Genomic DNA, 17,266 nt, shown 5'->3' with positions numbered 1-17,266 from the left:
GGTACTCAGAAGAAAATTAACAAGCGCTCACATCTCTTGTCTTTATGGGGCCATGTGTTGAAACACATGGCCCCATTAAGATAAGAAATCTTTTGCGATGGGAGGAAGGCAGACGAGCCCGTCCAAATGGAACGGCTCAAAAAGCCAAACGAAAACGTCACTACCAGCTCTTTTCCAATGGCTGGCCACCGTTTAGCATAAATGGTGACGCCACCCAATGGAAAAGATGGGCGGGTCTTAATGCTCTTTACAGAAAATACTCAAGATCATTAAATCTCGCGAGCAAGACTGCGCATGTGCGCAGCCCACACCAGGCGAGACCTAAAAAAGGCTAGGAGAAAGGCAAAAAGTTTAGGGATGACCCTGCAAAAAGGGCCAAGTCCAACACATACGATAGGGAATACTCTGTACACTCAGGATACAAGCTTAATAGAGACAAATCGGAGGTAAAACCTTTGAATGTTCAGTGTGCTAAAGAAATTTTAGGCAACTCTGGCCTGGCGTGGCAATCTGGATATATAAAATATTTAGGCTTCGAATTTGGTAGCAATATAATTGACACCCTCCACCACAATGAGAAGTTAACATTGGAAAAGGTCACAAAACTACTTCATTCATGGTCATCAAAATTCATCACATGGTGGGGGAGAATAGAAACAATAAAAATTATGATTACGCCCTTAATTAACTATCTTGTCAACATGCTCCCACATACCCTGACAGAAGACTTTCTCCATAAACTAGATATCCTTCTCTCAAAATCTTTATGGCAAGGTAAGAAGGCTTGAATTGGACTAAAAAAAACGAGGCTTGATAAATCCTTAGGTGGTGTTAATTCAGCCGATTTTAAACTATATCAATCTGCATTTTTAGCCAGGCAGGGCTCTTATTGGATTTCGCCTCCTATCAACTATACTCCGGTGTGGTTAGAAGTTGAAAAATCTATTCTGGATAATCTTAATCCTTTTGCCCTGCTCACTTCTAATCAACTTTATCCGATTAGTTCTAAATCTATTTTCAAAAATGGCGCTACTAAAGGTAGACCAGAAAGTCAAGTCAAGCATTAAGGTATCCAAGATGGAATCTATATGGCATAATCATAACATTTTGTATAAAGGGAAAAGCTTAAATTTTGATATTTGGATCAATGAGGGTATATTCTTCCCCTAGCAGTTAGAACATTCATCATATTCCATTACGTTTGCTGAACTTCAAACCAGATACAAATTAGACAACATTGAATTTTACAACTTCTTAACAGTTATAGCGGCACTATCTAAAGCCAAATTACATAATTTGTCACCATCCCTACCAATTTGTGTGTCACAGATTAATAAACTAGGTCACCAAGCATCATACATTTATAAATTTCTTCGCCCCAAAACCTCGAATCTAAACAATCTTGTAGCTTTTTGGGAGTTGCATTCTTCTGACCCATTACCCGAATCTATTTGGCCTCAAGTGTGGAGTTCTACAACCCGAAACAAAATATCTCCGGTATTGTCTCAAACTAAACTTTGGCTTCTATACAAGGCGTTATGGACGTCTACACGGTTGCACTCTCCGCATCTTCGGGACAAACCGATTTGTTGGAATTGTAAAGAATAAACTGGAGATTTAGCCCATCTTATACTACGTTGTAAGGCTGTGTTGACCTTTTGGGGACAACGTTTTTGACTTAATTTCAAAGTTATTCAAATGTGAGTTAAAAAGAGAATTCTCCACTTTAACAACTGGTTTCTAACGATGGAAACATGTAATGCTGATAAAGCCCTATTGGACCTTTTATTCACGTCAGCAATCAAGATGGTACTAAATAATTGGAAGGATACGCATAAGACCTCATATAAAGGGTGGATCAACTGGGTTACTCATCTCAGGGGTGCAGATAATATTGCTCTGTAGAATTCTCCATGGATACCCTCGACCAGAGCTATGTGGAATTCATTAGACATTTACTTCAACACACATAAACCTCCGTGATTATTTGATAGGTAATATTTCGAAAAGGTTCTTTTTAGCTATCTTTGCATCCAAAGCACAAGTCTTTCTTAAAGATGTATACTTACTGTTTGATGTATTTGGTCATAATATCCATTGCTAAATTGAATGTTTTGCTCAGTTGTAGCACTGTGCCAAGAGTGCATTGTGTATATTTTACGAAATATGTTTTATTTTGTTTTTTTATGGAAAACCTAATAAAGTATTTGAAATCCAAAAAGCAAATCTCATGTTCACATTCCATTAAGAGAGAGTAGTGGTGGATGGATTTGGGTACATGAAGGTCTTGAAAAAATCCTGCGCCCTTGTTTTTGAGGCCATTTTGTGTGCTCATCTGTGCTGTAAACTGTGTACTGTCGAATGAGGAAGGCTGAAAACGGGGGTTTTCAGTGTTGATAATTAATTTTGCAGTTGAATGCACAATACCTAGATGATCTGTGATCTCTTAACGCAAACATTTATTTAGCTTGCTTTAACCCCTTCGCTGCTGCGGACATTCTGCTGCAGCGCTGGGGGGGGCAGCGCGGTGGGCCTGTGCTCATGACGGAGCCGCTCCGTCATGAGCCACGGTTGAGCTGTGCTCATGATGGAACGGTTCCGTCATGACTCCGCCCATTTGTGTTGTCCCCCCGCACAGGCGGGGAAACAGCGCCGCGTAGGCGGAGCGGCCGCCAACGGTCGTGTCATGACGGAACCGTTCCGTCATGAGCACACGGCAACCGTGGCTCATGACGGAACGGTTCCGTCATGAGCGGGGAAGGGGTTAAGGCTTAATTTAATCTGGATTTCTGTTTATTGACAAGCTGTATTGACAATGAGATAAAATATTATCGTTGAATTGGTTTATGGAAAATATAATACCCCTTTTTAGGTCTGTCCTACAGATAGCTTTTAGGTTGCCGGAGAGACACATTGCTCAAGTGGGTTGGCTTTCTTGTCGGTCTCTTTGGCTTGCATTTTGTTTGATGACTCGCCTTCTGTTTGCCCATTCTCTGGAGTATATCGTTACCATAATTTTGATTGGATGGTTTTCATCCTTGCACAGTTATACATCAACATCTTTTTTTTTCATCACTCCATGGGTGTCTGTGTTTTCCTCCCCAGGTGATCTTTTGCTGCTCTCTCCCCAGAGCTCCTCTTTTGCTTCTTCTTCCCATCCCACTTGGCCTTATCTCTTTACCATTACCGGTGATGACCCTTTTTTTTTTTTCTTTTTTGCCATGCTGAACTGCACATACAAGAAGCACTGAATAAACCAAAAAGCGAGACCTATTGGCTTTGCCAATTATGTTTTTGTTGCATTTAAGATGCAAGGATGTGTTGTATCAACTAGTCACTTTAAGCCTGTATTTGAAAAGATATAAATGCTTTCAAAAGCAGTACTTTTTTATTATGTTTGTATGAATACAGCTAAATAAAACTATGAAGCTCTGTGATATCTTCTAGCAAATATTCATATCCGTTTGCATGTTCATTGCTAACATACTATGGATTTTTTCCCAATAGTGCTGCCGGAGGTGAAATTTTCGACCAGTGTATTGCTGAAAGAGAAGAAGCCTTTAAGGAAAAAGATGTTCAAAGACTCATGGGGCAGATCTTGGAAGGAATTTCCTTTCTGCACAAAAATAATGTTGTTCATCTAGACTTAAAGGTAAGACTGTTCCTACAAAGATTATTTCCCTATGGCATATGCGACATTGCGTCCTTATCCTTTTATTATACATTTGCATGTTCCTTGAACGCAACCAGTCTATGTAAATGTAATTGTAAATATCTTGATTATGGTCAGGAAGATCTTTCACAGTCATCTGTGATGCTTCCTTTTAGAACTAATCTATTGTGGATCCAACTGCCATTGTATGTAAGGACTTGAACTGCTATAAGCTGCGGAGAAAAGAAGTGCATGGCCTGTACAGTTTATAATCTGCCCAACTCCTCCCCCCCCCCCCCCCTCCCCTTTTTGCAAACTGCCAACTCTGTCTCACTGCCCAGCCTGTACTGAAAATAGCATCATAATTGAAATGTTGTACTTTGGTCTGGCATCATTACATAATAATTGAGGAGCAATGGGTTAGCCCCCCTCATGCACTGCTGCGTATAAATGTGAGTCGCAGTTTAGATCAGACCGCACAATAGATACAGTCCTCACTCATAGCATTTTGCTTGTTTTCGACAGGAGTGTATGCAGGGAGAAGCAAGCAGTGAGAGTCCAAAAAGTCTGTTAAGAGAGACATGCTTGATGACTAGGTTGTGAGTCCTGCTCTTTCGAAAATTGCCAAACTTCCCGATGATGTGGTTCGCTCATTGCTCAGCTTCACTTATGATTTGGCCCTTTGTAAGCCTCTTAAGCATTTTCTGCCATGCTTCATGTCACGGGCAGAGGAGGGTGGAATCATAGCCCTGTTGGCAGCAGTTGTTAGAGCAGGAAAGCTCACCCCTGCTTTGTTAGGGTTTCAGTGTTATCTTCCAGTTTACACTCACTAACTGCAGAAAGCAAGGCTAATGAAACCTTTGGAAGAAACGTTGCCAGTGGCCATTGAATAGCTGAGATTCAGTGGGCAGCATTGAAAGTCCATGTTTTATTTTGCATATAATGTTCCATATCGCTGCTGCATCCACTAAATCTTCTGGTTTCTCATATCTGTGATTGGGTCTGCTGATATCCAATCCCTTGTGCTATAAACATCCTTTGAAAAATACCATCTAATGTACAAAGATTACAGAAGGCCACACACACAAGCCTTTTAGCTGCTACAGTGGGTGATAATTGTTACAGTTGCAATTACACTTTGACACTGTGATTTGTATTAAAAACTACATTTTCTCTTCTTTAGGTTGTCATTGAAAAAGGGTAAATAGTTTTTCTGTCAAACGTACTCTACTCATTTAGGTGAATCGATTAATGTTCTACAAGTAAAATCAATAGTTAAAAAGTCATGCCTGTTACAGACAGTTTTTTTTCTCCTGTAATGCTTTTTCACATAGGGGTGGTGCACATACTCAAGAATATTCTTCTGTTTATGAATTATGAGAGAACAGCCATGATAAAGAACTAGAATCCCAGGTAAGTAACATTTCCTTCTCCAGACAGGTGCTTTCGGATGTCATAAGACAAAAGAGATGCAAATGATAAAATATGAGACTTAGAAAGCTGTGGGACTGGAAGAGAGGAAGAAATCTTCAAGCTGTGTGAAACCTCTGAGAAAAGGAGATATCACAATTCCAACAAATGCTTAACCCCCCCACCCCCCTCCTCTGGACATACCATCAGCTGCATCAAAGTTGGGCGCACCGGCAAAGGGGACCTTCTTGGTTAGGCCAACAACCGTCTGACTCCTAAGTAAAGACTGTAAACAAGAAAGTCTATGAACATGCTACTTTCCCTCCTCATGCGCTATTCTGTTGGGTGGAGGTAACAACAAGGCAGCTCGATTCAGAATATTGTGCTAAAAGACTGTGTTGCATTTCAAGATGCCTCTACCTTAAATTACATGAAGGAAGGCACCAAAGTTCCATCAAGAGCTTATCTGAAATTGTTAGAAATGGGGGCAATGACTTGTACCCTGTCCAGTAGGGACCCTTCCTTCTATTCAGGGTAATGGAATTATACAACACTAATAATAATAATACAAGCTCTCAATGCGTCTCATTGAACATAAGTAGCTCTCAGGTTGGAGACCCCTGATAGTATAGATGCATAATTTTTTGTGCAAAGTACCTTGGATGCCTCAAAATCCCAGGACAAAAACTGGCACGGGGGTGTGAGGCGCCTGAAGGTAGAACGATGTGTCTGTTCCTAACATGCAAGGAAGGTGATGCGTCGGGTCTTTGCTCCAGGAGAGGTGATGCGTCAGTTCCTTACTGAGAGAGGAGGTGATGTGTCTGTTTTTTACTGCTGGGGTTGGTGCATCGTTTTTTCAAGACTTGCTGCGTCTGTTCCTTACTGAAGCCCAGCATTGATATGGAGGCGAAATAGGCGCTGCGTTGATTCTTCTAGCCGCGAACAGGTGATGCGTCGATTCCTTCAGCCGCACAGCAGGGCCTGCGTCAGTCTGAGCGGGGGTCTTGTACGTCAAAGACAGTGCTCTGGATTCGGGCTGCGGCGGTTCTTCTGGCCACAGACAGCCACTGTGCTGATCTTTTCTGCCGCACTGCGGCGATGCGTTGGTTTTTCAACCACACGGCAAGCTTGCAGCAGGAAAAACAGGGCTGAGGGTGATGTGTGGATTTTCCGCTCTTCTTGCAGCAGAAGCCACCTCAAAGCACCCAGTACTGGAATTTGCATCACTTGGCAGGTCAGAACTCACAGTAGAGGAGTTCAGCGGCTGCAAATTAAGTCTTTGATGACTCTGAGACTTATTATTTTTTTTTATAAACAACTTTATTCATTTTACAATAGGAAAGCGCCAATCGATATGCACCATATTGCAAAGATCGAGGATTACAAGCACAAGTTCTCAACACCCAACGTGCAGACATTAATAGAGCAGAAAAAAGATGTAGACAGTCAAACCCCTCATAGTTGGACCCCCCCACCCAAACACTTCCCCCAAATTCTGCGATATTTCTGGAGACAACCACGTGCTGCATACATGACTTTCTCCTGTGTGTCGGACTCAGACTTCTTAACAGTAGGCATGCACACACAAGCCTTTGGAGAATCTTCTCAAGAAGCATACCAAAGAAAAAGTCCAGTCCTTAGTCTCGCCCAGACCGAAGCAGCAACTGTAGGCCAATCCAGCAAAGAAACACAGCAAAGGGGCAGTACTCCTCTTAACAGCTCTACACCTCTTCCTCTTGGCAGAGTCTCCTCTTGATCCAGAAGTGTTCTAAAGATGTGGCGTTATAGGTCCAATACAGATACCCCTTTAGGCCTTTGAAGTAGGTATACTTCAAAGGAAAGTCTTTGTAGTTCACAGATCCTGCCTTGCCTGGCCTTGGCTCCAGACACACTCCAGGGGTTGGAGAAAGCATTGTGAGAGGATGGGCACAGCCCTATTCAGGATCAGATGACCGCTCCTCCCACCACTCTAGCTCAGGAAGGCCCATCAGCCTGGTGATGGACAAAAAGCATATGCAGGGCACACCTCAACTCACTGTCTAGACTGAATGCACAAACAGTCTAAATCAGGCATTGATTCCACAGGCAGGGAAAGGCACAAGGGTGGTAAAACAAGAATATTCCCACTCTCTAAAAGTGGCATTTCAAACACACAATTTAAAAACCACCTTTACTAAAAGATGTGTTATTAAATCCTGAGCTCAGAGAGCCCAAACTCCAAATCTCTAGCTGTTCCCAATTGAAAGTTGATCTTGTAAAATGGTGCAATATTCCAATGATAGCCTATAGGATAGCTAGTCCTTGTAATAGTGAAAAACTAAATTGGCGGTATTTCACTATTAGGACATGTAAAACACACCAGTACATGCCCTACCTTTCACATACAGTGTCTCCTGCCCATGGGGGTACTTTGCACCTTAGGGGTGTCTTGCAAGTAGTAAAAGGGACTGTTGGGGCCTGGCAAGTGGGTGCACAGGTCAGGCCGACATGGCAGTTTAAAACTGCACTACAGACACTGCTTTGGCAGGCCTGAGACACATTTACAGGGCTACTATGTGGGTGGCACAACCAGTGTTGCAGGCCCACTAGTAGCATATGATTTACAGGTCCTGGGCACACACAGTGCACTTTACTAAGGACTTACCAGTAAATCAAATATGCCAATTATGGATAACCAATCAAAATCACAATTTGCACAGAGTGTATATGCACTGTAGCACTTATTAGCAGTGACAAAGTGCCCAGAGTCCTAAAGCCAACAAATAGAGTGTTATAACAAGCATTGGTATAGCCGATAGGTCTCGCTTTTGGGACCTTATAGGTGTTTAGCCATGCAACAGTTGCATAACTAAACACTTATAAGGTCCCAAAAGCGAGACCTATTGGCTATGCCAATGCTTGTTTTAACTGCTGCAATCTATTGAAGCCTCACGGAGAACATCAAAGCGGCCGTGCGGCCACGAAATTGAAAGTAATCGCGGTAAAGCGTGACACGCGTGCCCGCGCACATGCACTGTAGCTCTAAGCTGGCCTGGTAGCACTTTTTGGAGCCCTCACAAAATGTCTCGCCAGACCAGCGGATGCGCTGGGTCAGGCGAGACCTAAAAATAGGAGGCAAAAGGCAAAACATTTGGGGATAAACCTGCAAAAAGAGCCTGGTCCAACAAAGTCTTCACCAGATGGGGGCTTGAGGCTTATTTTCCTGGTGCAGTGTGCATTGGATTGGTATTTTTTCCACTGCTGTGAACGCTTGGTGTCGCATCTTTTGAACCCTGGAGATATCACCTTGGAGCTCCTTGGAAAAATACCTTTCTCTTTTTTGTGGTATTTTGGTCTTTTTTTATGTATTTCCGCCGCTATGCTACTCCCTAGAGTTCTGAAGACCGTCGGGAGGGACCAGACCCAGCTCATCCTGATAGTCCTTGATTGGGCGCAAACTACTATACTGCATCTGACCTCCGAACAGTCTGTCTTTAAGGGTGGACCTGCTGGCTCTAAAACAGACCAGGTTCTTCATCCAAACTTCCAACTTACACTTCTGTGCCTGAAGATGGAGCGTAACCAACATGAGGTTTGAACCTACCTTTGCAAATGGTGGATGTCATTTTGGCTGCACGTTGTCAATCTACCAAGTCAACCTATTTTAACTGCTGTCCATAGTTTGTGGCCTGGTGTGAGTACTGTCTGGTAAATGCTCTTCAAGTTAGGCTTCTGGATGTACTTCTTTTTGTTCTGTCCTGGCCCAGCATTTCTTGATGAACACTGTTAAATGTTATTTTTCTGTCACCAGTAGTGACCTTTTATATTTTAAAAGGTCTACATACGTTTCAGCCCGCACTCCTACTTATGCAGCTGTGGGACCTTAATTTGGTCCTTATGTTTTTGATGTGCATGCCTTTTGAACCCATGCACAGCTCTTGGGTTGTTGATCCTTAAGACTATTATCCTCACAGCTATCACTTCCTCACGGCATGTAAGCGAGCCGTAGGTGAAGCCAATGCAGCCGCCATGTAGCACCTTTTTCCTGGATTAGTAGTTGTTCAGGACTTGGGCACTCTTTCTTCCCAAAGTGGTGTCTCTTGCATGTGGGGCAGCCCATCAAACCCCCTGCCACATTCCTTTGACGAGACAAGGCTTTATCAGTTAGATCTAAAGAGAGCCCTTAGATTCCTTATAGATCTGACTAAAGAGCACTGGGTGGGTGACCAGCTCTTTGTCATGCTTGCCAATGCAAAGAATGGAAGAACAGTTCAGAAATTGACCTTATCAGGATGGATTGTCCTCTGTATCAAATTGTGTTATGACTTGGCCAAGAAGGGGCCTTTTGAGGGCCTTCAGGCTCATTCCACCAGGCTGCCACTACGGCTCTGGCTAGAAGTGTTCTGGTGCTGGACATCTAACAGGCTGCTACAAGAGCATCAAATCCACACCTTCATGAAGCACTATTGTATTAATTCTCTGGTCTGAGATATGATGATTTACCCAAGTCGCTACAGTATCTTCCTGGGGGGGTATCTTCGTCTCTTGGTTCAAATTGAACACTGACCATATCTACACTTGTTATGTTGGACAGTGATGGTCTGTGTCGAAGGAGCCTTAGTAAATTTCCCTTGTTTAGTGTGTCATGTCTACACTTTGATTTATAGAGTGGTTGAAAAATGTTTTGGCATGTGTTGCTTATGTAGGCAGGATTGGATATGTTACCAGTCACAGGCTGAAGGTGTTTTATTCCTTCACGGTGTGTCTCTCTAGGAAGATTGGATATGTTACTAGTCACAGGCTGTAGGTATGGTGTTCCTTCACAGGGTGTCTCTTTAGGAAGATCACAAACCGTTTTATCCAGGCAGATTTCTGTAATAGCTTTTGGACCTTTTTTGCTTCCTACACCTGTGCAATGTGCTCTACTTCCCGGGTAGCTGATAAGGTTGTGGTGTTTACTGTGGCAGGACCTTCTCCTAAAGGTTTTTGCATCTTAGTAAAGATCGGGTATGGCTTTTTGTTTGATTGCCTGTCCTGATTTTGAGACTATTTTATTGTTGGCTCTGTCAAGGCATACGTTGCCTCCCCCCAACTTCTTCTAATTTGTGTAGTCTTTTGGAACTTCAGTTGTTTTTTTAGTATTTTCTTCATACGTCGTGGCAAATTGACCTGCATAATTTGGGTTAAGTCTTCACGCTTACCCTCCTTGTCCGGCTTTTCACTATTGACTATCAATTGACTATTAGTTACTAAGTCTGTTGTTTTGTTTGTACTGACCTCCCTTGGATCCTTTTTCGTAAAAATTTGCTGGGACATAGCAGGTATTTTATTACCCTCAACATTAGTTACTTTTATTTTTAGATCCTCAATTAAGGTGGTCAGGACTTCCGGGATTGTTGCTAATTTGTCAATTGTTGGGCAACAGGCACACTTCGTGTTTAATGTAGTTGCGTAAGCTTGTGCCCGCGTTATTGAAGTATTCAAAGTGGCCAATTTTTGATCAATCCCTGATATTGCTTTTGCCATAATATTAAGCAGGTCTGCTTGGACATCCATCTTATTTGATTGATAATTTAGTGCCTCTAGTGTAAGTTGTGATGTTTTAAAGAAGATATCCCATATAGTACCTGGGTCGGTTGCTGTCACTGAGTCATTGTTGGGGTTTTGACAGAAAGTACCCTTTACTGTACTGTTCTAGAATTTGTTTCACTCGCTACTATTGGGCAAATTTGTATATTATCATTACTATTGTATGTCCAGTGATCCAAGGTCTCTTCCACCATGTTTTGGGATACCGTGCCTTGAGGGCTTGAGTTATCTCCTTCTAATGGTTCCTTTATTATATTATTTTGATTTTAGAAGACCGTGTCGGTCATGTCAAAATTTGTATAGTTTTTACTGGAACCTGATCGTTTTGATTTTTTTTCCATCTGGTGTATTTGCTTTAATGATTGATTATTGATTTTTAAACGTACCTCAATAGGTTGATGAGCCCAAGTTCTCGGAAATTGTTCTGGAGTTTTTTGCAACGATGATTTACGAAATACTTGAGATGAGTATTTAGTCAGTTGTGGGGAGTGGTCTCCTGTTGTAAGAACTTCCAAATCCGTAATAGATCCCCATAAATTATCTTTATGTTCCATTAATTCTTGTTCTAACTGAATCCCAGTTGAGTCTATAGTCCCTTTAGTATCATTCATTTGGTTGTTAATTGGTTTTATTTTCATTATTGGTGTAATCGGTGCAGGTAATTCGTCTTGTTCCTCTCGATTAGATAGCATTCCTCCTGCTGGATCTTTTAAAAAATCTAATTTGCTTGGTATGTTGATTGATTTTGCAAACATTCGATACACTGGTGAGATTAGCGGTTGAGCCTCCCCCTCGGTTTTTACTTTATTATTCTTAGCAGTCAAGCCTTGGGGTTTTTTCTTCCTTTTTATAGGAGGGAAGGGTGCTCTGTCTCGTCCTGACCTCATGTTTCGCTTTTTCTAGTTGTGTTTTACCTTTGTTTTCCTTTTTTTATTTATTAAATTTATTATTTAGTTACCTATTATTTCTTATATTGACTTCTGTTGGTTAATATCTGTAGAAACGCAAAGTTCACCAAACAAAGAATAGGACCACTGTTACTCCGGTAATGGCTTCAGACCCCTAAAACAATAGCATCAGCAGTAACAGCCTATTCATTGAAACAAATAGCAGGCTAGCTGGTCGTGCTATGTACCACTCCGAAAGGCCCACCACAAAGATCCAGTGGCAGTGGTGGTGGCTGGATGCCCAAACCGCCCCCAGCAAACCCCTCCTTGGACCATTGTCTCCTCACCTCTCCAAGCACCCCACTGTCTACACTGCCAGTGAAGGAGAAATCCCGTCCTTGATTCCCCAGACACAGCAAACTAAGCAGCAAAGAGTGGAGCAAAGGGAGTCAAAGCGACTTACAAAGGTTCAGCGTCCTTCCTTCCCTCCTCAGGCTCCCGCATCCCGTACTGCTTGGCGGGCTGCTCGGCGAAACCAGGGAAGTAACCAAATGCTTTACTTCACTTAACTTCTATGCTGCCACGAGAAAGGTGTGGACGGTGTACCCAGGACCAGAAACAAACACCGACTTGAGGCTCCTTTCACCCGCTGGCTCCTACTGCCGCAGCTAATGGCCCCTGGGACCACCCAGGACCGCTCTACCGTGGCTGTCAACCCCCAGCAGTCCCCTGAGGGAACAGACAGGCTCAGGCTCGTGGACACTGCTCCTCTCACTCGCACGCAACGCTCGCAAACGTTGGCTGACACCCCCGGTATGGGCTCATGGCTCGTCTCACTCGCGGCTACAAGCCCCCGGGGCTGGAATTAATTCAGCAGCAGCCGACAAAACCGAGACCAAGCTCCGGCGTCTAGCTCCTCTCGCGTGCTCGTACTTGTGCTGTCCAACAATGGCCTTGTAGCTTCCTTGAATCTTATGTACATTGTAAGTGTGTCGCCTACATATCTTTTATCCACTATATTCTTCGTCCCAAAGAGTGTCTGGTTTCTCGTGTCACTTGTTTATAGTTGTTTGTGGCAGTTTTGATATTTGGAAAACCTATGATGGCCCGTCAGTGGAGCTTATACTGGGAGATATTTTCAGTTTGAACGTTGCACTATATTTTCTGATCCACTTTGGACTTACTTTGCCTTTTATCAACAGACAAAAGTTATGGTGTCACATAAATGGCACATTAGATAGATACTTCAGTACTTCACCACTGTCGGAGTAAAGTCTTTAAAGAAATGGAATACATGGCAGCTTGATGCATCACATATTCTTACTTTGCTGGAAGATTACTTTCTGTTGCCCATTGACATAAACAAAAGGAATAGACCAGGGTTTACGCAAATGTGCCCTTCAATGGAAATAGCCTGTGGCCTGTAAAGGAGAAGGAACTAAAGTGATTGCATTCCCTTCTCTGCGGATTTGGAATGACCATCTGGGAAGTTTCACTGCAAATGCACAATCCACTATTTTGAGATTTAAGTACATTGTCTCGTATTTCTCTTTTAATTAATGTTTTTGTCCCAGAGTTACTTAAAGCAAGACCAGCAATTTTTAAATCCATGTTCTCTCAACTGCTCTTGTAGGCCGAAGCATGTTTCATTTATAATCGGAAAGTGTGGTTATCTTGGATTGCTTCAGAAAGCTCATTTGGTTGGCTTGGAAACTGCTTGATAGTTATTCATTGGCTCTTAGGCCTGGAACATAAAAGCTAGCTCTTTACTGGGTGATTGCCTGTGCCTTTCCGTATGGTTGCCTGACCGGGCACGCGTTAGCTGATGATTCCAGTGACCCGTGTGAAGCGAATCCGTTTCAGTGCTGGAAAGTTTGCAGTTTGTTCCTCCTCGAGGACTCGGACTGTTTATTGTTGGTGCCTTCTGCCAGTCCTTGTCCCTCCCGGCTGCTGCTAAAAGTAGGGAGTGCCACACATTTTGTCAGCGGCAGTTCTATCTGCTGTTGCCTCATTCCGACTGTGCACTGAGATCTGCTTGGACGGCCTCTCTTTTGGTATTGCATCACCCGCCTCGGTTATGCCCCATAACGCTGAGTGATGTGGGTTTAATTCTGCTGTTTTAGGGAGTGCATGCACACCAGTTCGAATGGTTGTTCCAATTTCCCTGCCCGCCTCCTCTGTGCCCACCCCTCTGTAGAAGTGTTTTTTTTGTGAGAGACCCTTGCAATGCTGATGTCTATAGGGTAACTTGTTCATTTGGCATGTGGTGGCGGTGGCGGGGCGGGGCGGTCTGTGTGGCAATTTGGTGGCTTTAATCGCTACGCATGCAACTAAGAAAGGACTTCTGATGGTCCTATTAAGTGTATGTGAGGGCATAGTCGGGCTAGGTTGTTCTAACGGTTTCAAGCATAAATGTACGGCTGTAAACATGCTGATAACGGGAATATTGTATTTTAGGGAATTGTAGTTGACAAAGATCTTTTTATGCTGTATTTGGTTATTCTGAAACGCATTATTACCGCACATTTATATTGTGTTACATGGATGAATTTGTAAATTCTGGTGGATCTCAATAAAAAATGTTTTTTAAAAAAGATCGTGCAGAACCATTAAGCCAATAATCCACTCATTTGAATGCTTCAAAGAAGGTACAGTTAGGAAATGAAAGAAAATGAAAAGTTTGCACCTCCATGTACGGCTCCGCTTCATGTGCAGTCTTCCAACACACAAAGAAAATGGTTTCTAAGGTTGTTGACCCCAATGCGGTATTCCCATGATGTGCAGCACAACAGAGAAACTGTACGGTCTTCAAGTTGACCTGGAGTACAATACAGTCTTGCATCCTATGATTTGGCTTTTCTTGTGATGTGTCTTTCAAGTGATTATTAGGTCGAGCCTGGGCAGCGCATGCGCTGCTGCGAGGCATGCAGTAGTGGAGTATGGCTTTGAACCCCTGCCCACTCTCCGCCCATATTTCACATCCATGGAGGCCCTTTCTTTAGACAAGCCATATCTAAAGAAGGTTGCGTGGCCGGTATTAAAGTGAAAGTGCGGCATGGACGCTTTTACAAAAAATATCTGTTTGTCAACTTGACTAACAAGTGCTTTTTTTTTTGTAAAAGCTCCCATGCTGCACTTTCACTTTAATGTCGGCCTCGCCCCTTTCTTTATATGCGGCTTGTCTAAAGAAAGGGGCGTGGCCTCCATAAATGTGAAAGTGCTGCATCGGCGCTACCAAACAAAAAACATTGCAGTGCAATATGCACAACCTATTGCATTGCAAATGCTTTTTTTTTTTGCCGTCACTGGCCCTTCTAAAAGTATTCTTTCTTCCTTTGCCATCACTGGCTTCCTTTCCCTGCTCTCCTGCCGGCGCATATAAATGCGGTCTCCCTTTGTCTGTCTGCGGGTCCTGCTACCTCTCAGAGGAGGAATTGCCTGCCAGCTGCCCATGTTTGCCGCAGTCACTGAAGGGTGCGCATGGCTACTTCTCGATCTTGGTAAGTCAGTGGCGCCATTGATTACCACTGCAGTACAGCATTTTATTCCACTTGTACTACCCTTAGAGAGTGTGATTTTGGGAGTCGGAGAGCTGTTCTTTCTGTATGTTTATAGTCCTACAAAGCATAGACAAGTACCCAGTGGCATAAGATCCCGGTGGAATAAGTGACCGGGCTTATGCTATGGTTTCCTGTCTGTTTTTCTTGCACTGTAGGTAGAAAGTTTCAAATCTCTCCCTTTCACCTATCGGAGTGGCTTCTTGAATCTTTTATGCCCCTATGTCTATGGCCTGCCTCGCCGGCATACCACCATGTCGGCAGCTCAGACTTAAAATCACCAAGATGCTTGATTGTTCTGCTGCCACCTTGGAGCGCAATAGTACCACTGGATTTATAATTTGACAATATGGAGCAGTGTAGATGGAGTTGTTTGGCTCCAATAATCCGTTCAAAGATTGGGATTTTAACTCGACTCTCTAGGATCTAAGGTCCACCAGAGCTGCACTCTTACCCTGCTCCTAACGTGTGTCCACGGCTTTCTAGGGCTACATAGAAGCCTCACTGTATGGTCCTTTGCTTTTCATTTATTGAGTCAACTTTTCAGATTTGTGACTAAAAGGGGATCACACTTGTATGCTGCCATGCTGGTAGACCGACTCTAACAGTCCTAGTCAGTTTTTGCCTTTGTTTTTAATGTTAACTTCATAGTTGTTTACAGCCATTATGCGTGTTAACTGTCTGTCCTGGGCGCTCCAATGCTAGGCTTTTTTTGTCGTACAATCTCAGATGACCTCTGTTTAAAATATTCCACCCATGGAATCCTGGTAGTACATATTTCAGATATTTGCAATTTGGTATGTAGGGGGATAAAGTAATTTCCCCAGAATCAGAGTAATTGCTTCAAGTGTTGCAAGTAAAAATCTCACCCAAATATCCAGTTCCAAGGTAGCCTGTGTTGTGTTAAATCCTGTTACATTTCATCGGCAGTACTGTGTTTTGTTTGCATATTGGCAGTTTGTGTAGAGAGTGAAATTATTTGCCTAGTGTCGTGCATTTCTTGTAATGGTGAAGTATAAATGATGCCGGCTGCTTGAGAAAAGCTGTCTCTTTTGGCACCACTTAGGGGCAGTTTCTGAGCTCTGTAGCAGTTATAACAAGCATTTGCAATGCAGTAGGTCTCGCATTTGCGAGAGTTTGAGCTATTGGCATTGTAAATGACAATGCCTTTAATTTATGTGTTTGGAAAAGCTGCAAGCGGTGCATAAACACGCACTTTGTACTGATAGTCCTTGCTTATGAAAAGCAAGACTGGCAGTAAAAGAGGCGTAGTTACTGCCAGCATTGCTTCTCGTAAACAACGATTAGAAGTACAAAGTGTGTGGTTATGCACCGCTTGTGGGTTATTTAAAATACATAAATAAAAGGCATTAGTATTTACAATGCCAATAGCTCAAACGATCACCAGTGCGGGACCTATTGCATTGCAAATGCTTGTTTTACTTGCTGTATTAAGTTACTTTGCTGTCTGAAGTCCAGCACAAGCTGCCTAATCTAGTGGGTATCTAGGCTGGCCATACAGCAGTTGAAACTAAAACACCAGCGTGAGAGGCCTGTAAAGTTATGACTACAAATGATTATCAGCATTGGCACAGCCAATAGATCGGATGTTAGCCGTCAGCCTTTTGGCAGTTCTTGTTTTGTTTTGCCATGGTTTTTGCAAAACTTTATTAACCAAGAAGCTGTCTGGCCTTCATTAAATCTGAAAAATACTACCGCTATGCCTAACAATTTCAATCTCAAGGTAGAACTGCACCAATTTTCCGTAAAATCAGGCTGAAACAATATTTCCTTAAAATTCCCCTTAATCAGACTTTCTCTGGGCACTGACGGAAGCTACCTTCTGTGTGGCTGTGCTCCTTCTGAAAGGGCAGCATGCCATAACTCATAGTCAATCAATGGCTGAAGTGGGCTAATTTTGCCCCTTGATGCATGCTTGAGTGTGTGGAAGAAAACTGTGAATGACACTATCACAGACTAATGGATGAAGTGTGGCTGAAAATCCCTATAAGTAACTATGTTATACATACTTCTAGTAAAATCAAAAGATCTTTGCTAGCACAGACCTAAAAATTAATTGGTATGGTATTGGCCACTAGTGTCGCCTTTGAGAAAGACGATCAAAAAGAAGTGAAGAAAGTAAGGAAGGAAAAAAGGAAGGCTGACAAAAAAGGAAGGACCAAGGGCAAAAA

The 17,266-nt window shown here is 42.9% G+C and overlaps 1 protein-coding gene across 1 annotated transcript in view; it reads left to right on the top strand.

Annotated features, from left to right (window-relative positions):
* The window catches only part of STK17A (serine/threonine kinase 17a), a 274,808-nt gene that overhangs the window by 171,543 nt on the left and 85,999 nt on the right, over window positions 1-17,266 (top strand). Inside the window, exon 3 of the mRNA XM_085607415.1 lies at window positions 3,508-3,652. Within this exon, the coding sequence (XP_085463541.1) occupies window positions 3,508-3,652 (145 nt within the window). The remainder of the gene's footprint in view (window positions 1-3,507; window positions 3,653-17,266) is intronic.

This window comes from Triturus cristatus, chromosome 5_2 (genome assembly GCF_964204655.1).
Source record: "Triturus cristatus chromosome 5_2, aTriCri1.1, whole genome shotgun sequence".
NCBI lineage: Eukaryota > Metazoa > Chordata > Amphibia > Caudata > Salamandridae > Triturus > Triturus cristatus.
This window is presented reverse-complemented; position numbering and strand designations above follow the sequence as displayed.